Source organism: Cucumis melo, chromosome 3, assembly GCF_025177605.1.
Source record: "Cucumis melo cultivar AY chromosome 3, USDA_Cmelo_AY_1.0, whole genome shotgun sequence".
NCBI lineage: Eukaryota > Viridiplantae > Streptophyta > Magnoliopsida > Cucurbitales > Cucurbitaceae > Cucumis > Cucumis melo.
In genome coordinates this window covers 27466930-27491223 of record NC_066859.1, presented here as the reverse complement: position 1 = coordinate 27491223, position 24294 = coordinate 27466930, and the positions used below count along the sequence as shown (strand labels likewise).

At 31.1% G+C, this 24294-nt stretch overlaps 4 protein-coding genes across 5 annotated transcripts; 2 read left to right on the top strand and 2 right to left on the bottom strand.

Annotated features, from left to right (window-relative positions):
- Nucleotides 1-896: 896 nt before the first annotated feature.
- Nucleotides 897-4883, top strand: LOC103488207 (NAC domain-containing protein 92). Its single transcript, XM_008446830.3, has 4 exons — nucleotides 897-1001; nucleotides 1088-1403; nucleotides 2572-2843; nucleotides 4115-4883. The coding sequence occupies exons 1-4, from the start codon at nucleotides 996-998 to the stop codon at nucleotides 4688-4690; spliced, it is 1170 nt and encodes a 389-aa protein (XP_008445052.1). The 5' UTR covers nucleotides 897-995; the 3' UTR covers nucleotides 4691-4883.
- A 139-nt stretch (nucleotides 4884-5022) lies between these two features.
- On the bottom strand, nucleotides 5023-12398 carry LOC103488208 (uncharacterized). 2 transcript variants are annotated; one of them, XM_008446831.3, is made up of 14 exons: nucleotides 12105-12398; nucleotides 11435-11562; nucleotides 10852-10923; nucleotides 10653-10766; nucleotides 10431-10499; nucleotides 10288-10344; nucleotides 9101-9184; nucleotides 8838-8900; nucleotides 7962-8126; nucleotides 7669-7824; nucleotides 7239-7319; nucleotides 6763-6830; nucleotides 6505-6633; nucleotides 5023-5297 (listed from the first exon to the last, which is right to left on the bottom strand). In XM_008446831.3, exons 1-13 carry the CDS (start codon nucleotides 12280-12282, stop codon nucleotides 6552-6554), a joined length of 1317 nt encoding a protein of 438 aa, XP_008445053.1. In that variant the 5' UTR covers nucleotides 12283-12398; the 3' UTR covers nucleotides 5023-5297; nucleotides 6505-6551. The 2 variants fall into 2 exon arrangements, with proteins under 2 accessions (XP_008445053.1, XP_008445055.1); XM_008446833.3 differs by lacking the exon at nucleotides 10288-10344 and having other exon boundaries at nucleotides 12105-12392.
- Nucleotides 12399-15049: 2651 nt separating this feature from the next.
- On the top strand, nucleotides 15050-15970 carry LOC103488209 (calmodulin-like protein 7). Its single transcript, XM_008446834.3, has one exon. It carries the CDS (start codon nucleotides 15360-15362, stop codon nucleotides 15882-15884), a length of 525 nt encoding a protein of 174 aa, XP_008445056.1. The 5' UTR covers nucleotides 15050-15359; the 3' UTR covers nucleotides 15885-15970.
- Nucleotides 15971-16711: 741 nt separating this feature from the next.
- Nucleotides 16712-20267, bottom strand: LOC103488210 (basic leucine zipper 9). Its single transcript, XM_008446835.3, has 6 exons — nucleotides 19843-20267; nucleotides 19479-19599; nucleotides 17685-17817; nucleotides 17510-17585; nucleotides 17277-17402; nucleotides 16712-17188 (listed from the first exon to the last, which is right to left on the bottom strand). Exons 1-6 carry the CDS (start codon nucleotides 20068-20070, stop codon nucleotides 16910-16912), a joined length of 963 nt encoding a protein of 320 aa, XP_008445057.1. The 5' UTR covers nucleotides 20071-20267; the 3' UTR covers nucleotides 16712-16909.
- Nucleotides 20268-24294: the final 4027 nt, after the last annotated feature.

Here is a 24294-nt window from a genome sequence, read left to right as displayed (position 1 = left end):
TTATATTATACACTATGTAATTTTTTTTCATAATATTCTTATTAATAATCCATAATATTCATATTGGTATAATTACAATTGTCATTGTATCTTTTGTTTCATTCTTTTTTAACGATCACACATTATACGTACTTTTTTTAATATGGATCTACTACAAAAAAAAAAAAAAAAAAAAAAAAACAATGTGTAATCTCAATTATTCAACATGTAAAAAAGAGATTCAAAAACCTCCTTCGATCTTTGAGTTACAAGATTATGCATCGTTCACAAACTCTTATAAATTGGGATAAATCAAATTTTCTCATTGCTTCGACACTCCCTCTTGATTCATATTTGTGAGTTTAAAAATAATGTGCAGAAGGTAACTTATTTGAGTAGAAATCAATATTAATCGAAAGCAATCACATCAATTATAGATGTTCAATTAGAAGGACCCTCTTATTCCGATTTCATGTTTGGTTAAATCAATGGGTTCATCAGAGTAAATTCTGATTAATATCAATGCTTTAATAGTCTTAACCACTAGATCTATGCTGATCAATAATTGATCTATACATATACCCATATAGCTTATAAATAAATTGTAAAAAAAAATTTCCTAATTATCATATACCTCATTGATTAAACCCTAATAATTTAAACTCTTCCCAACAGTCTCCATACATAATCTAATTCTTAAACTAAATTGGTAATTTCTTTCCTTACTAAGTCGACGAAGATGACGACGATGACGAAAACGAAAAAAGAAAAAAAAATGAAAAGGAAAATGTATTATAATGAAGCAAATTATATCGAGTAAATTTGAAGGCCAATATTAGGTGAAATCTTGATGAACACACCCAATATTTTGTCTTCTTCTTACAAGGATAAATCCCCATAGATTTCTTGCATTACTTACCCACCAGAAGAAATTAAAGAGAAAAAAAAAACTTTTTCTAAAGTCTTTTTGGTAACCCTAAAACCAACAAGGAATCTGAAGTTTCACTATCTTCTCCATGCAAGTTAGTTCTCTCTCTTCTATTTTAAGTTTGATTGATTTTGATACACATATATCTTGCTGTATTAATTTTTTGAATTATTTCTCGAGGTTCCGAGCGGAAATAATTTGATGACGGAGAAGGAGGACGGGAAGATTAGGTCGGAGGTGAAGAAGAAGAATACTATGACGACGACGGAATCAGATCATCATCAGCGTCATCGTCGTCATCCTCAAGATAATCAAACGCAAGACCAAGAACAACAACAAGATAAAGATCAAACATTGCCTCCAGGGTTTAGGTTTCATCCTTCTGATGAAGAATTAATCACTTTTTATCTATTGAATAAGATATCAGATGCTAACTTTACAGGAAGGGCTATTACTGATGTTGATCTCAATAAGTTTGAACCTTGGGAACTACCAGGTACTTGCTAATATAATTCTAATTAATTATGCCATATTTTTAATCATGGTTTCTACTTTTTTTTTCTTCTTCTAAGATTAAAGTTTGTTTAATTTGGAAATATGTTAGGAAACCCCATAATAACGATTTCATTTTTAGTTCTTCTGCTTTTGAAATTTAAATTGATTTCACTCATATATTTAAAAAACACTCAAATTATTCCTATTTAAATTCTAAAAACAAATACTATCTACAATTTAATTCCTAGTCAATTTTTAAATTTTTATTATAATGTCAATTAGATTAGTAAGTAAACTTTGTTAATTTGTTCTATTATTATTTTTTTTAAAAAAAGAAGAGTACTTTGTTCTATTTTAGTCATGATTAAATCTTTTAACTTCAGTTATTTATATTATTTTACCATCTAATATATATCTACTTGTCTAGCTAATACTTAATCTACTACTTATGTGTGACATGAAGCTTAATTACTAAAATGTTTCTTAAACATATCTCTCCAAGCTAATTTAAAAGTTTAATAATAAAAAAAACACATATTTTAAAAGTTTAATTACGAAACCAAAATAAGATATTTAAATAAAAAAATATATATATATAAATTCTAACTCGAGTTTTAATAATTAGGGTTTGCATGGAATTTTGGAAGTTGGTGTTTCCAACTATTTTCTTCTTCTTATTTTCAAAGGGACGATGATTTCTGAATATTGATAAATCGTCGTTGCTGTGGACAATATGGTTTACAAACCCAAAGTTTTAGAGCTAAAAGTAAATTTCAAAAAATTAACTCTAAACACATAAATCAACCCTAAGTTTAAAAGCGTAAAATCAGACATTAATATTATTATACGTACTTTGACATATATACATTTAATTTAATCTTTAAACATATTATCTACCAAAGTTAAATGAATAATTATATTAATTTCATGCAAGAAGGTATATTATTATATGAATAGTTCTCTAAAATATGTTTGGTAGAGTTAAAAATTTATATATAATATATGTATTTTACTCATCGTTTACACTAAGATGTATTAAAGACATATTTTAGATGGTTTCGAACATAACAGAAAACGACTCTAAAACATATTTTAAAAATCATCCTCAAATGTGGATGTAAATATGTTATTAACTAAGACCGATGGTGGTGTCGGTTTTTGAAAAACAGGGAAGGCGAAAATGGGAGAAAAAGAATGGTATTTTTTCAGCCTAAGAGATAGAAAATACCCAACAGGAGTGAGAACAAACAGAGCAACAAACACAGGGTATTGGAAAACCACAGGGAAAGACAAAGAAATATTCAATTCCAATACTTCTGAGTTAATTGGAATGAAGAAGACATTGGTGTTTTATAAAGGGAGAGCCCCAAGAGGAGAAAAGACCAATTGGGTTATGCATGAATATCGCCTTCATTCCAAAACTGCTTTTAGAACTGCTAAGGTAATTAATTCTTCTTCTTTTTCTTTTTCTTTTTCATTTTTCACTGCTTTATAAATTTTCTTTTGTTTAAATTGCAATATAATTAACCACTTCTAACGTAATATGGTAGTAATCATAGTTACAAATGTTAAGATTCAACTCTTGAATTTACTTAATTGCTAGTTTTGAGTTTAATGTTTATCGTTTGAACGTCAATTTCCTACTTTTATTATAAATTTAATATTTCTAATAAGTAGTAATTTTAGAGAGAATAAGAAGTGTATAGCAATATTCTTAAAAAATTGCGAAAACAGCAAATTTTATTATAGAATTTGCAATATGATTTATTAGTGATCAAACTTTAAACATTGAACAGACTGTGATAGATTTTATTATATTTACAGTTTTTTTTTAACATTGTTTGTAACTATCTCAAAATAAATCCATTATAAATTTGAGAGATCGTAGAAATTTAAAAACCCAAATTTTAAAACTGAAAGTTTGAAGATGTAATTTCAACACTTGCATACTTCACGGGTTTACCCATTAGTTTACAATATTTCCATCTTTCTTTACTTGCTTAAATGAAAAGATATAAAACACCTATATTGATGAATGGGAAAATTACCTGTCTTGAAGAAAGATCACATGAGTGTTTAACAAGTCTTGATCACTTCAATAATTAATGCAATCATGTTAGAAGTAATCTAAACAAAATTCTACTTTTAACTCTTAACTTGCCATAAAAGAAACTTTCAAGAATGGTTTGAAACACATGAATTGAATGACGAATTAGTAGTAAATATTTGACCTAGGATTGTCCGAGTAAAAGTTAATAACTTAATAGCAATTTCTAGACCCACAAAGTTGTTAAGCTTGAAGAGAATTTTTCTTTCGTACGTATGCTTATCATTTTGTCTAAAACTATAAGCCAATTGTGGGTAAATTCTACAAGGAAACACAAATGCATCGGTGACATATATCTATACGTATAAGAGTAGACAATATCTACCAAATGCATATAATAAATGTGGATAAGACTAAACTATTAGTCTCGAAATTTAATTTGTAAATTGAATTTTGTGTTCAGTTTCTGTTGTTATTAGATCTTCAAAGGGACAGTATTTTATGTGAATGCTCAAAATTTCTTCCTAATAAGAATACTATATAGGTTGTTCTACTCATACATTTTTCATGTACTAAATGCTTAAATTTCACTTTTGTACGCAATTGCCATTTTAAATCCGATATGAAGGATCAGTTTTCTCATTGGTTTGCATATTTGAGCACAGGACGAATGGGTGGTTTGCCGAGTATTTCAAAAGAGTCCCGGAGCTAAAAAGTATCCTCCGAACCAATCAAGAGCAGTGAATCCTTATGTCAATCTTGAAATTCCCTCCTCTCTTCTTCCACCACCCATCATGCAGCTCGGGGACCCTTCCGCCACTCAGTACGGCTATGGAAGAAACTACATAACCAGCACAGAGCTGGCCGAGCTTAACCGAGTTTTGAGAACTGGAGGTGGTGGTGGCGGCAGTGGTGGAGGATCGACTCATGGTATCAATTTATCGATGCAGCCCCAGTTTAACTATCCAAATACAGGAGGTTGCTTTACAATATCTGGGTTGAACTTGAACCTTGGAGGAGGTATATCGCAACCAGTTTTGCGACAAGTGCCTGTGCCGCCTCCACCAGTGGCAACAACAATGACAATTGGTCAGGATATTGCTTCGTCCGTTATGGCAAGTACGATCACTCCCGAGACTGCCTATGGAACGGAGATCAACAACAATGCCAATGGACCTAGCAACAGATTTATGAACATGGATCATTGCATGGACCTAGAGAATTACTGGCCAAACTGGTAAAATGAAGCAGCTGATCATTAGCCAAATTATGCATAGACATAGTTCTCACTTCATACTTCTCCCTTCGTTGGATTTCACGAAACCACCTTTTTCTTTTCTTTTCTTTTTTTTCTTTTGTTGATGTGTGCCGTTTTAACTCCGAAATTGGAGTCTACTCGTATCAGTAAGCAGTCAAACAGCTCTTTTTCGATTACTTAATACCTATAATCTCATAGATTCAACCTCAAAAGTAACTGCTACCGTGATTTCAGCTGAAAGACACTTCAGCTCAGCCGCGAAGTTTCATTCAAGCTGCTAACGTCACACAGAAAGTAGAATTGAACAGTGAAAAGTAACAAGAGATGAGAATTTTAAATAATTTATTTTAACTTCGTGACTATTTTACAACACATCACATCGAACAAAAACTTGGTACAGCTCCGGTATCACAGTCAAACATGAAAAGCAGAGTATAACTTCAACTTCTAAACTTCTTGGATATTTTTTTAGCAGCGTGTGTGATGATCATGGCTAACAAAGGAGATGAAACTGTTAGAGCTTCAAAAAATATCAGACCTTTCCGTTCCAGTTTCTAGAGGATTTGGGAAGCCAAAGATGTGCTGTCCATCTGCAGAAAAAATCGAAATATATTTACATGGATGCATGCTATTATAATTAGAAGCTTGTAAAATAGTATCAATAATGAGTTACCCACAGGACAGTAATGACAACGTTAAGATTTCAAATACATGAATGAAGATATTTATAAAATCAAGCATCCCATTCTGGTTTTCCTCGTTTCCTACTTCTTGTGCAAACTATCACAATCAACAGTATCCACATACTCTTTAACAGAATGATTGAAAAACAAATGTACAACTCAGTGAAAGGTACTTTCATTTGGAGGACAAGGTGCAAAAGAAGCCATCTTCTGAATTCCTATACAAAAAATTGTAGTGTTCTCAAAGGCCTTTGCGGTCACGGACTAAGGGGGCAAAACACAGCTTTTATAGATTATAATATTTATGTTAGCTATCTCTTAGGCCTCTTTTGGCTTTTTTTTTTTTTTTTTTTTTTTCATTTTTCTTAAGTACTCTCTCTTGGGAGCAGTAGAAATAACAAGTTTTTTCTTCCATAGGTTTATGTTTCGGCACTGAATCAATATTGGATTATTAACAGACAGATGGACAGACGTGCAGAAAACCAATCAATTATACTATATCTACCTTATGTATAGTCTTTCATATGAAGATGACAAGTCTTTGCAATACCACTATGGTGGTTCTGCAATCTGAGCTCTAATAGTTTAGTTAGTGGAAACTTGGAGGAATAGGAAGTGGTTTCACGAGTATCTATCCAAGGGAAGATAGCGTGAAGAGACTTTTAATGCAAAAAGGTTATTAGAGGGAGATGATGATCAGTGTACACAGTTGTTACACGATGGCCTAAATTAAAACTCTTGTTTTTTCATAGCTGTAGCATGAAAAGCGAGTTGAATTACGTCCCAAGTAGCATAGGGTAGTGCAGCTGATAGAACTAACGTATTTAACTTGATTTACTGATTGATTCAATGAGCACTGACGAGCATTTAAGCAGTGCCCTGTGGCAGGAGAAGACTGGCATGTCATGCTAAGCATGACAAGTTAAAACAGTTAGGCAGCCTTCACCACCGCCAAAATGCTAAATCAACAGTTGGATGGCCAAAAGAACCAATCAATTAAGGGAATGTGCATAATGGAATAAGTTTTTAACATATACCACTTCAGAGTAACATATATATAGTAACAGCGGTTCATTTATTTATTCTGAACATAAATGTCAAAGATAAAGCAAACCTTTAAAATTTCGTCTACAACAGAGGACCAGGAAACGATGTTACACTTCACCTCCCAGAAGTTCCCTTTTTAGCCTTACGACGTCCATGGTTGGTGTTGGTACCCCGAACAGATGTCCTTGCCTTTTTACTGCACAAAGATATATTAACACAAAGATGGAACAATATTAACACAAAGTGTCCACTCTATAGAGAAAAAAAGAGCATACTTCCATACTGTAAAGAAATAGGAAGAGGAAAAGAAAATAAAAAGTCATACCGGAATATGCCACAGCAAGAGCAAAGATGGAACAATATTAACACAGGTAAGACCAATAATGCGGAATCCTGGATTGAGATTTGGGAGTCAATAAGAGTTCAAGAAATTTGGCAAAATAATATGTAAATCCATGGGTTCAAAGCATGTTGTAGCCCTGAATTTTCACACTTCCACTACTGTGACATTTCGGTTGTTATACTGAAAAATATAGTTTTGGTCCTGGACTTCCATTAAAGTTCTGGTCCGTGTCATTGACCTTTAGGTACTTAAAATATTATTTAAGCAAACGGTTTCTAGATTCAATACAGACTTGATGTGTATAATGTCCTCATAAAAAAATTTAAAAATTAAATATATTCAAAAGAGATCGTTTTTTTTCTTTTTGCAAGTATAAGGGACAAAACTTCACATGTTTTTTCACTGAAAATCTGCATATCATCTTCTAACAAGGTCATACTTTCTAGAATAATACTAACCAAAAGCCACTCGAACTCTGTAGAAGCAGCCGGTCTTGTAATGTCATGCCTGTTGAGCACTTCTTGGATGGTAGATTTAACCTGAGTGAACATAAGAAAATAATAGAAGTATAAAGGACTGTATTAAGAACTTCATATTTCAGAGTCAATTGTTTATGTTTTGATTCTGGGCAAAAGGAGAATTCTCCTTCTAGTAGCTTTCAACACAGTAAGAAATGTTACGCCATGCTAATAATTTATGATAAAAAGCAACAGAAGATGAAAAATGTTATCAACATGATTACCAAGGACAATATAACGTTCTGCTCTCATACTTGGACAAGTTTACCGCAGTGAACTAACAGTGAGTATTAGACCTTCTGACGATGAATTTTTTTTCCCTTTTACGTTTCTGAAATAAAAGATAAACTAATCTCAGAAAAGGCTGTACCTTCTGACGATGTGTAGTAGCAGACTGCATAAAATTTCCACAAGCATGCACTACATCCTTTGTGTATGGACTTAAGGCTACTTGAACTTTGTCAACATGAGGTTTCATTATGATAGCAACACGATCGACATATGGTTTGGAGACCATTTTAACTTTCTAACCACATCAAAAAGGAGGAAAAAAGAAAAAACGATTAAAAAGAAATTGAGAGAAGAAAAAATAAATAAAACCAGAACAGTGATACAGAGCAGGAACTAAGCAAGTTAACAGACTAAAGACTGCAAGTTGTATACCTGAAAGTAGGGATAGGCAAATTCTTGTGCTCCTATTAAATGTGGAATCAGAGCTTGTTTTGAAGCCTTGTAAGCTTCTGAACTTCTTTTACACAACAATTGCAAATGTGGTTCAGAATTGGTTTTCACCACCAACAACTGTTTGTGCATGGCAGGGATCCACTTCTGCAATTCGCAACAAGTAAAAAATTCATTCAAATATCTAATGCCTACAAAAATATTAGTAGGATCACCCGATAACCACAACGTTTTTTTTTACCTTTAGAATAAATATAGCCATTAATTACTAATTTCCAAAAAAAAGTGAATTTTACTCAAAAGTCAAATATGTAAGTCAATTGTGTAAACCTTCCAAAGTATGAAATTTGCAGTTTTTAGAAGTAACTTATAATACAAGCACATTCTTTTTTTTCTTCTTCCAAATCAACCCTAATTATAGAGTTCACAAATTATTTCTGTAATGTACCGAGTATTTAACAGAAACAAAGCAGTCTGATTGAGCATTGAAACAAAGTAAATCACTTTTCAAAATTGATTCTGAAATAGTTTTTCTCCATGTAAAAAACAGCGTATTCCTTCTTTACCCAACATCTATTTAGCATATGAAAAAAAGTAAAAAAAATAAAAAGAGAAGCTAGTCATATCACAACAAGCGATTTCAAGCAAACAAAAATCAATATTAAAATTTAAACCAAAGCTTGATACGTGAGACAATTTTTTAGATAAAAACATTATATAGTTGTTACATTATTTGAAGAACGTTCAAGAAGAATATACATCAAAGATTTTTTAATACTTTTAATATAATCTTAAGCTACTAACCTATCCTTCTATGTCAAGAAGATATACAAGCAGAAATTAAGAAAATTATCTCACAGATTTAATTGGTTCTACGCGGGGTCCCAACCAATTCTCCACACGCATCTTTCCCTCCCGCACCTGCAACCAATTAAAAAAAGAAGACAATAATAAGAAGTTAACAAATCTTTTCTTGAAAAAGATGGTGCACAGATGATAGAAATCAACTTTTCACCGAAGGTTTGATGAACTTGAAAGAAAAATGGGAAAGCTAGCAAGCCAAGGAATGGGGATGATAGGATGCAAGAAACAAATAACCCCAAGAAAACAGTATATAGTACCTTCTGCACCACCGTATTTATTGTAGGCTTTGCATGCTCGTCCCAGAATGAAGCAAGCCATGGTGGTAGCCATGCACCGTGGACCTGATAATGAATTGTGTAAATTTTATTTAGCTAAGCGTCATTTCAGTCATAAGATGACTCCTTCACATGTTAGAAATCTGTTTGATCCGAAATTCCAAGAAACTAACAGTTTAACCTAAACTTTGTGACAAAGTAACACTAACAAAGAGCAAGATGAACTTGTCAAGAACTGATATGCCAATGAAGCTCTCTTATCTAATATTATTTGTTTTCTTCATAAGTCATTTCATTGTTATTTGTCATTAAACTCCCTTAATTTTCTTCCAAATCCTTGTCCTCCCCCACCTCTTCGATGTCTCACTTTCACTCCCCACCTTCCTCCTTCCCCATTACCTTCATTCTTCACCAATTCTAAATCTCTCTTCAGCCTCTTTCCCCTCCCTTCACCTCCCACCTATCATAGATCTCTATTCAACCTCCCCCACACCACCCATAGACTTCCAGATCCACTTTCTTCTTGTTCCCATCTCTCAATTCTCATCCATCTTCTCAATCTTTCTTGTTTATCCAAGATTCCCCCCACTCCCTCGTTCAATCCCCTTCTTTCTTCATGCACTTGCACATAGCACGGTTTTTTCAGCAAATTGGTTCTGCTCGATGCCTTGAGTGAGCTCTTTTCCTCCAAAAATTTAGAATAAACTACATCGTATTTATGAAATATCCCCAGGCAGACAATGGCTTCAAGAACTCATGATGGAAATTTCTTATGTAATCACTGTTTTAATGTAGTTTATAAACAACATAAAAAATGATTATAAATAATCCCCTCCCCAACCATATAAAAAGAATCATGAACTTACCTCGTCAAATTCTATGCTTCATAAGAAACTATATATATAAAAAAACTCACAAAGGAGCTCCAGAACCAGTTTTTGCATGGAATTTACATGATAATATTGAGACAATAAATATTTATCTTTAATAACCACTTAAACCTCACCCAGAGCCAGAATCTAAATGAGAAGTTTTATTGAGGTGGGAGAGAGGCCCTTCCGGCAATGGAAGCACATAGTTCAAGAATTATTTGGCTACACAGAAGGATGCACAAGGTACTGGAATTCACTTGCATGATGCTAGACCAGAATAAATTATTTATAAGCTACCTCCATCAACTTTTCAGTCTTTGAAGTGACCTCAAACTTTGCTTTTATCATTTCTTCCTGGGCATAGAGAAGAAAATTGCTAAGACAGAAACAATCGGATTCCATAAAATGCACGTCAGTAGCAGCACTAACATATAAAGTACCTCAGCCACTTTAAGTGCACGTTGGAGTTTCTGAATTTTGCTCTTTTGTTCTTCATTAGTGTTCTGAAGCTGTAAACAAAACGCAAAAAACAAAATTAAAATCAAAACAATAAGAACAGACAGAACTAGGGAAAAACTAAAACAGTTCACCCCCATGAACTGTGAGCAGCAATGAGGCTGCCAATTCTAATCCACATGTTTCCACAAATGCACTCAACTTACTTTCTCCAGTTTTGAAATAATCTTATCCATCTTCTTCTGGGCTTCATTTGATCGAACCTCCAGAGCATTTTTCTCCCTATTTTGAGCATCTAGTTCCTTCTTAAGTTCATTGACCTGAAAAGACACAAAAGACAGACGGATTGGGTGCATACCACAGGTACAATGGTCATCCTGTTCAAGATTTCTATGTCGTATTTACCTGCTTCTCTAATTCACCAGCACGTGAATGAGCCTCTGCCGTTGTTTCCTCCGCATGCAATTTCCCTTCCCTCTACTCAAAAGAAGAATTACAATAATATAAAAATTTCACAATACCCAAAAAGAGAATATAGTGGAGTAAAGGTCACATTACATGAGGCAGTAACAGAATTAGAAAAGTAATCTCTATAATTATAGTTATTTACATTACATTTGCTTTCACCTTGGCTTAACCTTTTGAATTGAATTGGTGATTTAGGATGATACTAGAGTGGTCCAGAGAGGTCTGTGTTCAAGACCTGCGGTGCTGTTTTCTCCCAATTAATGTTAATTTGGGTTTTCTTCGAATTTCAAGTCGAAGAGTGAGGGTAGCATTAGATATTATACTAAATTTAATATCGCCTACTAGCTTAAACTTTAGCCTGGGGAGGAGTATTCAAACCTTTATTGTTGTTTCCTCCCCAATTAAATCACCAATTCAACTTTCAAAGCTTGGTGGAAGTAAATTTAATATAATATCTAAACATTAGGACGACACATGCATTAGTACGGATTTTTCAGTCAAGAAACATATGAGAGCCAACCTGGAGAGATTCTATCTCGCTCTCAAGAAATGAAACTCTATCTGACTTGTCCCTAAATATTTCATCCTTCTGAGATATAAGATAATCCTTTTTCTCCAATTCCCGTGCTTTTTCATCAATAAGGACCTCTGCAGAAATAGGAAAACGCTTCAATCACAGGAAACTCTTTGTCCCAACCTGTTTTTAGAGATAATAAAGAAATAGGGATAGCTGCAAATGTATCAATTATATTCAAAATAATTAAGTATATAGCAAAATTTATCGATGATAAGAGTTGATAAACCATGATAGTCTGTCAACTTTGCTATATTTGCAATCTTTTGAAAATATTACTCCATACTTAATAATTATTCTAAAAATTATTATCCATCATGATTACCTTAGAAAAAATGGCGGAGTTTCATTTAATCACAGGAAACGTTTTCTTATTTCTAGAATCCATACGGCTTCGGAAAAACCATTTCAACTTGAAACAGCATCAATTCGGCAGAAAAGAGAAACGAAACAGCCAATAAAGAGAGAAAAAAAATTCCAATACATTCCTAATTAATTTTGCGTCAAGAAAACAAGAAAGTTCGCACTAATACTTCATCCACCACATCTTCCCACAACCAAACCAAGTCAAATGCACAAGAAATTAAGAAAAATTAAAAAGGAAATAAGAACTAACCAAGCTCTCGGATCTTAGAATTAAGTTTTTCCAATTCGATCTTAAGCACTGAAGAATCAGAGCCATCCTCTCTCACAACTTCAATTACGTCGTCTCCGTCGACGATCGCGTCCGCTGCAGCGGAGAAGACGATTAAAGATAGAAAAATCGTTAGGCAGATAACCTTCGGAACCGCCATGGATTCCAAAGGAGGGGAGGAAAAGGAGTTGCCGCTAGTCCAGGGAGTTTGTGTTTGTCGTGAAAAACGTTTCGCGGTTCGAAGAAGAACAAAGAATGAAGACGAAAAAGAGATATTTTTTTTTTTTTTTTTAATATAATTTTCTAAATTGGGGAAATTAGAGGAACAAAAACAATAAAGGGCCGAGAAGTTGCCAACAGGGCTGACACGTGTATTGGGTTTTCGATATCTGCATACGTGGCAGTACCTGTACAAACAGATATCATTCACTTCGGTGTTCATAAATTTATTAAAGAAAAATATACTGTGATTCAAATTTTACATTTGTGTAAAATTTCAACTCTTAGGTTAGCTAAATGTGGGATAATTTTTTAAAAATTTAATCCATAGTTTAAATTGACTTTTTATTGGGGATTTAATTTAGAAAATTATAAATAATATTTTCTCCGATTTGAACCCTAAAAAAAAAAAAAAAATTCATGTCAATCCTTGTAAATTGAAATATTATTCTTTAAAAATAATTGAAATCTATTGTTTAAAAGTATATAGATAATTATAAATGTATTAAAAGTAAATTTGGGTAGAGTGAAAGTGATTCGAAATGATTTAATATTATTCAAAAACAATTTTAACGGTATGAAATTTATGTTCGAACGAAGTGGTAGTTGAATTGAGGTGAAAATCGTAAACACTTACTATAGTTTATAATTAAGTTAATGAAATTAAAAGTATACTATAAACTAAATATTTGATGCAATTTTATATTTTTAATCTTTCGTTGATTTTTTTTTTCTTTTTTGTTAGTCCGTCCACTAGTTCAATAGAAAAAGTGTAAAGATCTACATAAACGAATTAATTTCAATGAAATAAAGTTTGGCATGAAAATTAGTTTGATCACTATAAAAATTAACCATGAAAAGTAGTTTTTCTTTAAATAAATAACTCTAATGTTATTTACAATTTGTCGAACAGATCCTTCTTTTTCTTTTTGCTTTTACTTAAAATTGATCGTAGTACATGTTTTAGATTGGTGTACAATAAAATTTAAGATTACCATCGATGAATAATAAAACAGGATAGAGTAAATAAATTTGGTTTGGGTTTTCAAATGTTTAATTTTACAAATAAAATATTTTAAAAACGAATTAGAGTGAGATTAGCGATAAATAAGCTTATTTGTTTTAGATAATTCAGCATTGACATGAGAAACATGATCAAGTACCTCTTTGATTTTTTTTAGTTTAAACATTTCTTCTAAAATGCTATAATATATCACATTGTTTTAGTAGATATATAATTTATTTTAAATGACAAGATAATATAAAATATTTTTAAATACATAATTAAGTGTGTCAATTAATAATGGATAGTAGAGTATCAATATTTATTAGCTAGAGATATTGACATTTTGATATATTGATGAATTTTTTTTGGCTAATTTTATTATATTTGAAAGGGTAATTTTAATGGAAGTAATTTTAGGAATAATTATTAAGTATAACAATATTTTAAAATGTTTGCAAATATAACAAAATCTATTGGTGAAAGACTTTTATCGTCGATAGACTTTTACAGTTTATCAATGATATAACAATATTTGCTAATGGTATATTAGTGATGCACTCCGATCATTAATAGATTTCGACAAATAATTTTGATAAATTTGCAAATTTTTTAAATTGTTACTACTTAATTATTTTGAATCTAATTGCTTTATTTGTAACTATCTTCTTCTTTTTTTTTTTCCTTAAACCTTAGGGACGATAAAGATCACACCAATACTAACGAGCGAAGTTCACTTTGACAAAATTGATTATGTTGTGTTATTTTGCAACTTATTAATTAGCAGTTTGAGTTTAACAAAATCTTTTTTTTAGAAAAACTCATTCAATTTAGGAGTCAAACTACCTAATAAAGAAAACACAAATGGATCGAGAAGTTAAAGACGAACAGTTAGAAAAATGCTCGTGAAGATATCTTTACTTCTTATTTAAGATGATTATAAATACGTCACAATTATTGCACGATCTAACCACTATAGACACATTATCAATCGACCCTAAAAACGGTAACAACGAGGATATATACACTTACACTAAAAAAAAAAAAAAAAAAAAAGTAGGAAGTTGAACATGTGTGAGAGAATTGTATTAAACTAGATGGATATCACGTGATGGCTTAAAGTAGATAAAAATGGGATGGGGGTACGTACTCACATAACAATAACAATAAATTAATAGTCGTAACGAATAATGTTAACAAATAATATGAATAAAAATACAGCTTGGTAACGCGGTTTCTGCAAAGTGCGTGCATCATATTCACATGCAAAATAAAATAATACCTACCCTTTAATTTTATTTTAATTTTTCCCTCAAAATATATATATATATATATATATATATAAATAAATACCCAATAATTTTCCATTAATAAAATGGCCATTAATAATGTATAATTATTTTTATTTAGAGAAAGAGAGAAATTAACTCCCTCTATAAACACATGTTTGCTTCTATGTAATCTTAAAGCCTATCGAACATGTTAAGTGAAATTAAGATCATTCATACAATAATCCTATATAATAGTATACTCTCACAGGCTACAATTCTTAGTCTATCACTTCTTTACACTTACGCTCTTCGCCAACGATGGAGGAATATATATATATATATTATGAATACTCAAGACGTTGTTTGTAAATTCTTACAAGGTCGTAAAGGACATTACTGGTCAGAAATTTAACTAAAGAACTGAGAGTATTTTTGTAAAATAAAGAAACAGAGTTGTCAGTGTAGTAATAACAGTAGATTTTGAAATCCTAAGCTTCTCCAAGGGATTCGCATCGTGTTGGCTATAAACAAGTACATCCTGTCCCCTGATTCCTAAAACTTAATCGCAATTTCATATAATTAAATTTCAAATACAACGCATTTCGATCCACAAAATCCCCTCAATTTCTAAAACAATTATTTCTCTGCCAGCTCTCAATCTTCCCATCCTCACTCATTAAATATTCATCTCCCCAAATTCCCAAATCACACACAAACCCAACCCTTTCAACCAATTTCCACCAAATGGGTATCTCCAGATTCATTGGGGACTTTCTACAAACACTAGGTGGGCGATCCAGAGCAGCGGCTGAATCCACCATCGACGCCGGCGAATCGAAGCCCAACAGAATGGTATACGACGACGTACTACTTCGGGCATTGATTACAGTGTTTGGGATGAGGGAAAACGGGAGGATCAAAACGGAAAAAGCAAAAGGGGTGGTGGAGAAACTTGGGTTGATAGAAGAGAAGGAAAAGTTCGAGTTGGCGGCGGGGGAGGGCGGCGATGAGGTGGCGGTGGAGGAGGTGATAGGAGAGGAAGAAGGGAAGAGAAATGAGCTGCTTTATGAAGCGTTCAAGATATTTGATGTTGATGGAGATGGGTTTATTGATACAATTGAATTGAAAAGAGTGATTGATTGTTTGGGGTTAGATAAAGGGTGGGGGATTAGGGAGATTGAGAAAATGGTTAGTGTTGTGGATGTTAATTTGGATGGTAAAGTTGATTTTAGTGAGTTTGAATTAATGATGGGTGTTAAATGTCTTTGATTCTTTTTTTCTTTTTTCCTTCAATGCCAAAATTCTACACAAAGGGTAGTTTTGGCATAATCTTTGTTAAATTAAAGAAAATAAAATGAAACAAAATTCCTCCCTCTCAATATCTTTCTACCACCTTCTATGTTTAGTCCTCTTTTGCAAATAAGTGTAAATTTTTGGAAGAATGTTTGATTCGTTTTATATTTTTTAACTTTTTTAAAACACAGATATCACTCTTGGTTAGGATAAAAAACGTTCGGCATGTTTGAGAGGTTGGAACGTAATAATGGATGGTAATCCAAAGCTTGCATTTGCATTTGGATTGAGGATTTTAGACCCCGTTTGTGATGCCTACAACATTTTCCTTCACACCGATTTAAACCTAATTTTCTTTCCCACTATGATAGTCTCAAATTCTATTCCAACAAATGTTTTTACCATTATTTCATCTTAATTCTAATTGTATTTCAACCTCTAAACAAACTATTATGTAATCATATGAAAAATAAAAAAATAATATTTGTCACACAACAAACTACAATTGATCTATTATTGAGTGAGTTGCACATAAAGATAGATGTATCCCATAATGCACCTAATTATTTTTCAAAAAAATTTTAGTTTGGCCAAAATCCACTCCTTCCTTTAACGTAACTAAGAAATATGTAACATATTATGACCTTTTAGTCTAAGGAATTTTTATTTTTTTGGGTTGTTTTTAATTACTTAGGATATTCAAATAAATCTTTTAAGTTTAAGACATTTAACTTAATTAACCTCATTTTAGTGTATGATTTGAATTTGTACAAACAAAAACAGAGTAAAATGGCAATTCAAGAGGACCAATAATACATATATATATAAAAGCCAAGCAAATGAGGAATGCCTATTGAAAATTAACACAACAAACAGAGAAGGGAGAGGATGGGCAATGAAGGAAAGAAGTTTGGAGGCTATCAATCATACAAAGCCAAACACACTACATCACATAATAACTCACAATGCTTAGTGTTGAAAGGCAAATAGAGATGAAAGGCCTAATTTCTAGGCCAAATCCCAGAAACACAACTAACAGCCTCACTACCCATTCCAGTTTTCATATGCATATCCGAGTTCGGGATCCCCGCCGCCGTCGGGTTCTGCCCCGACATTGTCACACCAGAATAAGAAACTTCGTCTCCAGAAAAACCGAGTGGTGATGTCGACATTCGTCGGAGTGCCGTTAGTGGCTGCGGTGTGCTCAAATGACTCTGCAACAGCTGATTCAAGCTGCATGTCATTGAGCCTCTAGCTAATGTATCTTCAGCCAATTTGACCTAAAAGTCAACAAAAAATGTTGTTTTTAACATTAAAATTAGTTTGTTAAGCACTTAAGAAAATTCTATATACAATATAGTAATGTACCTTAGCTCTTAATGCGTCAACGTCTGATTTAAGTACACGGTTGTTTGTATTAGCATCGCGATATTGTTGACTAGCATCTAGAAGTTGGTTGAACAAGGTTTCGTTTTCGCCTTTCAACTGTTTTACCTGAGATATAAAAAAGCAACATATTTTAAAACAACAAACACTCTAGTTTAGCAGTTAATTAATTCGATTGATGCTAATTATCCGTTGATTAGGAATTATCGATGAACCTGGTTCTCGAGTTCGGCCAAATGAGCTTGTTTTCTTCTTCTTGATCTTCTAGCTGAGTCCCTGTTAGAGATCATTCTGAAAGTGAAAGGCAGAGAGAGAGAGAGGAGACATGAGATAGAATAATAATAATGAAAGTGAATATATAACACAATAAATGAAGGCAAAGAAAGTGACCTTCTCATTCTCTTCAAAGCAAGAGGGTCAGTACTTTGTTCACAACAACCAGCTTCAATTTCATCATCAGATTGATCCTCAGAGGACCCACTATTGTGTCCTCTTTGGTGTTCTCTGCCCATCGGGCTGCTCACTGACCACACCAAACCCCTCATTAATCCACAATCAAAGAAATCGATAAATAGAGATTTTCATGGTTTATTAACGAACTATGTTATTTTATTAAGAGGGAAATATCAAATAATACAAAATTCTAGAGCCTCATAACTTAGTCATTATTTGAAATGTTAGACAATAGATTTAAGATATCCTAACATCTATTTTTGAAACGACTTGCTACACAATTATTTTTTACTTCTTACCGTTTATTTTAAAATCGATTTTTAGTATTACTTTAGAGTTATTTGTAGTGTGTATGAAAAAAAAAAAGTTACTTGTTGAATTTTGTGAAATAGTAACAAAACTTTTTCATAAAAAATTGTACACGTTAGATTTGTGAATTTGCTACCCCTTACATCTACAAAGAAAAAACTTGTGGAAACTTTATTTTTTCAAAAGAAAAATATAAATCAATTAACAAAAAATACACACATTTCTTTTTAAATATAGAAAAATAAATTATAAAATATATAACAAAATTTTAAATTCTATTAATAATAGAAATTAATAGATCTATTGTTGATTATCATTAACACTAAGAGTATACGAAGTTGATGACTCTATAGAAATATTGGAAACTTTATATATAATATATATATATAAAAGGAAATTTGAATGACTTGTAGTTGTTGTTCACTACTAATAAATAGCTTCCTAGTTTCTCTTTCACCCCAAAAATAAAAGTGGAATTGTTCTTTAGTTTCATTATTCCCTTTTTGTTTGTTCTGATTTTTTTCCATTGATGACTGTCTCATTGTACTTTTCTGAGCTGTTTTCATAAAATAATAATTGAAAAATAAATCATAAATATTTAAGAATATAGGGTGGAGATTCAAACTTTAGATGTTTTGTTCTGAATTTATTGTTTGGAAATTGTTTTAAAGAACAAAATTATTTAAAATATTTACAAGCACAGTAAAATATATCACAATCTATTTGTATCGATCAAAATAAAATATTATATATGGTCTATTAAAGTTACTCATGAATAAATTATAATATTTTGTTTTTTTTTATATTCTTTTATTGAGTTTTTTTATACTCAATGTTACATAGTTAAGTTATACTTACGACATGTTAGTAAAAAATATTATAATCTATTGTAATTTTAATGAATATGATGTTTTGATGAGTGTAAATATAGTTATAAAAACGATAATGAACCAAAATTTTGATACAAATCAATCAATAATAATCTACCGATAAAATAATTGTTCTACACAAACTCTTCATACCTTCTCAATTGATTCCAAATATATTTTTCTAACAATGATTTTTTAAATAAATGTACATTTTCTATTTTAATAAATGAAATGCACGTGCTACTCAAAATCTTTACAAATAATAAATACATAAACAATGGTACATAGTTCTCAAGTATATTAAATACTACACCAGCTGACCCACAAAATTATCACCCAATCTACTATAATAATTATTTAAATTCCAAAGCAATGTACGTAGCTATCATTTCATATAGTTAATTATCTTAATAGTTTCAACATATCATCTTTTAAAAATTGCATTTAGTTTCCTCCTAATGAAAAATTAGTTCCTAAAATTTAAAATTTGAAATATATATAAATCATATAAAAGATAAAAAATAAAAAATAAAATTAAAAGAATGGTCATTACCGATAGAAGATTGGGAATCTATAGTGGGTGAAAAGCTTGAACGCTTAGGAGTGAGATTCTGTGACCGTAAAGGAGCCTCCGCCAGCCCACTTCCACAGTTAACAATTGCGTCCATTATCTCCTGCAAATTCAAGTTTACTATTCATTTTAAAATAATAATTTTTTCATGCATTTAACCAAACCACTTACGACGTCGATTAATATATTTTAAAATAATCATGAAACTCCCTTACAAAATTTTCTTTTAAAAGAAATCAGTTGTCATCAGATTATCAACGATTATTATCGCTCTAGCTGGGACGAGAAAAAAAAAAAAAAAAAGGGTTGGTAAGGGATTTATACGAAGAGAGATTAGAGAGCGGACCCGATTATTCTTGACGAGGAAATAACTGAAATCGATATCGCTGAAGAAGTAGGTGGCATCAGGGGACTCTTGAAAGTTCTTGCCTCGTTTAGGGCTTCTAATTATGATTTGTTGGTCGTCTATTTTGAAGACGTCGTCTTCGGGGTCGGTAACGTCGTCGTTGTTAGAGATGACGGCGGCCTTTTTGAGGAACTCTTCGAGATCCAACTCGGAGGCGCTACGCTTCATGGTGGGGGAGGAAGATCGGAGATAGGCGGGGGAGAGAGAAGGGTTTATGCTTCATTCGGGGAGGGGGGGGAGAGGGAGGAGAGAGAAAGGGGGGAGAGAGAGGAGAGTGGGGAGAGATATATAGGGTTGAGAGAGAGTAGTAAGTGAAGAAGGAAGGTAAAAGAAAAATGAAGAGTACGTTGTTTTCAGAAGAGGTGGCGTGGGACTATGAAAATGAAAGTGGACGGCACATGTGGTTAAAATGTCTGACGTGGCTTTCTGACCAAATTGCCCTTCCACTTTCTCTCTAATTATGGATGCCCCTCGCATTTGAGTCACCTATCAACCTAAAACATTTAACACTACTTCACTTCCACACTCATATAGATTATAAAAATAAATTCTCTAACTTGGTATAAGTTTCCACAATTAGCGAATATCGATTAATCAAACTCGATTTTTCAATCAAACTGTTAATAGATCGATTATGATCAATTTAGTAAATTTTAATTTTATCTTTTCACATCCACGTGTTATAAGAATAAATAAATAAATAACAAAAGAATACCAATTTGATTCAAATGTTACATTTTTATTAACTTTTGATTTTGATTTCAATTTAATTAAATTATAATTTTTTTAAAACTAATTTACAGTCATTAACAATAAAGACGACAACGTAAGTATTTAGAGAAATGCATTTTGAAGTTAAAAATATGAATATGAAACGTAAGAAACAAATTACAATAGAAATCAAATTTTAACGATAACGTTATAATATTTTAAAATTTATAAATTAAATTCAAGTCAAAATTAAATAAAAACTTAGAAGAACTAAAAAAGTGTATCTAAGAACCTAATTCTCTCGAAAGAAACATAGAGGATATAAATATACATTTCGTCAATTTTTACGAGACTCTACTTTGTTTAAACATGTACGTTCAATCAAATAGATCAAATGTCTAAGTCAATCGTCCTCTCATCTATTTAGTTCATACTTTACTTCTTTTTTTTTAATAAAAAAATAGTAATTAGTACTTACCAATGGTATTTTTAAGTTGATAACTATTAATGATTAATAATATATATATATATATATATATATATATATATATATATATATATATATATATATATATAAAAGAAAACCCTTCAATTGGAAAGTTAATAACTATTAATTATTAGTAATAATATATATATAAAAGAAAACCCTTGAATTGGCACATTATTTTTTTCTTTTTATATATGAAAAAAGAAAGAGAGAAAGAAAGAAAGAAAGAAAGAAAGAAAGAATGGTTAAGTCAGGCATTAACTTTTGGATGAGGTGTATGTTTTAAAAAAGATAGGTGGTGGGAGTTTAGGAGGCGGCCGGGAACTTAACGGCGAAGCAATTGGGTTTGGAGGGAGCCGTTGGATTGGAGGAAAGTGGGAGAATCTTGAAGAGAATCAAGAGAAGCTGACAGGTGGAAAAAGAATATGCTATTTTCTCACCATGTAGGACCCCACCCCAGAATTGTGAATTTCTTTTTTTACCTTCTATATATATATATATATAATAATAATATTATTAATAATAATAATAATAATAATAATGTGTTTCTCTTCTCCAATTGCCAAGTTGCATAGAATGATTGTCCTTCTCCTTATTTTCAAAGTAACTGCCCAAATTTAACCCACCTGCCCCCGCTGACCGTTCCGTACCTTCTTTTAATTCCTTTATTATCATATACGTTCATTAAACGTTCTTTTCATTCTGCCAATGAAAGCTTCTTTCATTTTTTGTTTAGTAATTTTAAAAAGACTAATTTATGTAAAACTCAACCAAACCTAAATATACCTATTCTAATTGTAACCAAACAAGAAAGCTTCGTCACCTAGAATTATTATTATTTTTTTATATATAAATTTCATATATATATATATATATATATATATCCTTGTGATTTATATTTTAATTACAATTTATTAATTCTAGGTCATTTCGATATCATTAAAGTTTGAGAGCAAATAACTAAAAAGGATATTTAATTATAATATCATGCCAACTTCAAGTGAGATTGGGAATAGAGAATGATATTTAAGGATTCTTAGATAATCTTGGTCCTGAGTTCGATCGAGATTGAAGGTAAAAATAAAGGATATTTGAAGGATTTCAAGGCTATCTCAAACCTATTCCAGTCGAGAGTATCTACAAGATTGTATTCTTTCATCCTTGGATGTCTTTTTCATCTCACTTATTAAGAACATGTGTTTAAAAGTTCCTAAAATACTTAAATTATTATTTATAAACTTATTTTTCAAATTTAAAATGTCGATTGAAAAGATATATATTTTGAAAACTTGGATATTAAATACACAAATTTTCTTCCAAATTGATTGAAAAGATACTATTTTTTCAACAAATTTTACTTTGAAATACATGGAAAAACTTGGAACACAACAAATTAATGGTGAATGAGAATATTCTTCCACACTATCTGGAACTAAACTTTATTCACAATATATAAATGATATAAATTAACAGGGCATTATTATTTGAAAGAATATAAAACATTGAAATAGTTCATTTAATGATATAATTTCTTTGTGAATTAAAGTTTGGTATATCATGTTATAAAGACACAAGGCATGCGTCCTGCCCTAAAAGGAGAATTCAAACCCTAAAAAAAAGGCTTTATCTTTGTAAAAGAAGAAAAAGCAAGAGGTTGTCGAATGAAAAAGAATGAAATATTTTCTTCTTTTTCTTCTTTTTTCCATTGAGAATGTGTTTTTAGGACGTTATCTCATAACTTTGGTTAAAAGCATTATAATAATTACGGATTCAATTTATGGCGACAACCTTAAGCTTGATAAAATATTAAGAAATTACATGTTTTAAAGACCGTTATCATACACATAACTTTACAAGACATGAGAATGTGTTTTAAAGACGTTATATTATAACTTTGATAAAGTATTTAGAAATTATAGCAATAAACCATCTATTTGTCATTAAATATCATACGAAATACACTTTTTTTTTCTATCAAAATGAGGTACTCCTTAATCAAATATTTTACTCTTATTGAATTAGCCCTTTATCAAACATTCTACTTTGATTAAATTTATTGTTTATACATCAAAATATAATTTTGGTCTTCGTGATTTGAAAGTTGGTTTTTTTTAAAATACAATAGAAGAGGAGAATTTGAACTACAAATCTCTTAGTCACTAATATATATCGTATGTCAGTTGAACTATATATGCTTGGCTTGTTCATGTTATATCCATAATAATGACGTCTTATTTTAGATTGACATAGTTTGATTGAAATATAATACGACTTTGATGTGATATTAGACAAATGTGGTAGGGTACCTATTTTGACCGGTCAACCTAATTTTATAGGAATCTTCAACAAATGTAGAATCTAATCAATATTAAGATAAAAGATACTGATTCTTCATTTTTTTTTAATTTAATTTATTTTTCTTTTGTGGAAATAAATACCAATTTTGCATCTATTTAAAGTTACAATACATTCGATGAATTGAATCTCAAAATGTGTAGGTTATAAGATTTTTCTTTTGTGTATAGCCCACTCTAAAAAGGGTAGGAATTCCTTAGGGAAGTGAAGTATAAGATTTTGTTTCACCAAAGTTCTCCAAAAAAACAAAAAGGAAAAAAAAAAAAAAAGAACCTTAAACTATTTTAACTTCAATTCATTTTGACCATTGATGTACTAATTTTGAAATGTTCGTCATTTGAAAGTATACCGACGAACAAAATGTATCAAAACTAAAAGTTAGGACCAAAATAGACATTTCTTTTAATATATACTTAAATGTCGTTTGAAGTGAGAATTATGCAAAATTATAGTTAATAACGACTTATAGCTACAGTGAATAATATTTTAAAATTCTCAATTTAACTACAGTAAACACTATTTCAAAACCCTATTTGCTATATATTGTATTTATTGTTTGACATTCATCATTTTTATTATAGTGTTTATTATTTTCCTTTCAAACGAAAATAATTTACACTACAAACACATATTATTATAACCCGAACTAAAATATATACCACAAACTATCATAATTCAACTATAATTATAACTTATAACTATATTAAAACGTATGTATTAATTTATACTACAATGCCCTAGCACATGAGAGGGGTATGAATAAAACAAATAGACCATGTCTGAATGGGAAAAATCTTGAGAATATACTAATATATGTATGGGTCAAGATAAGCTTTAAA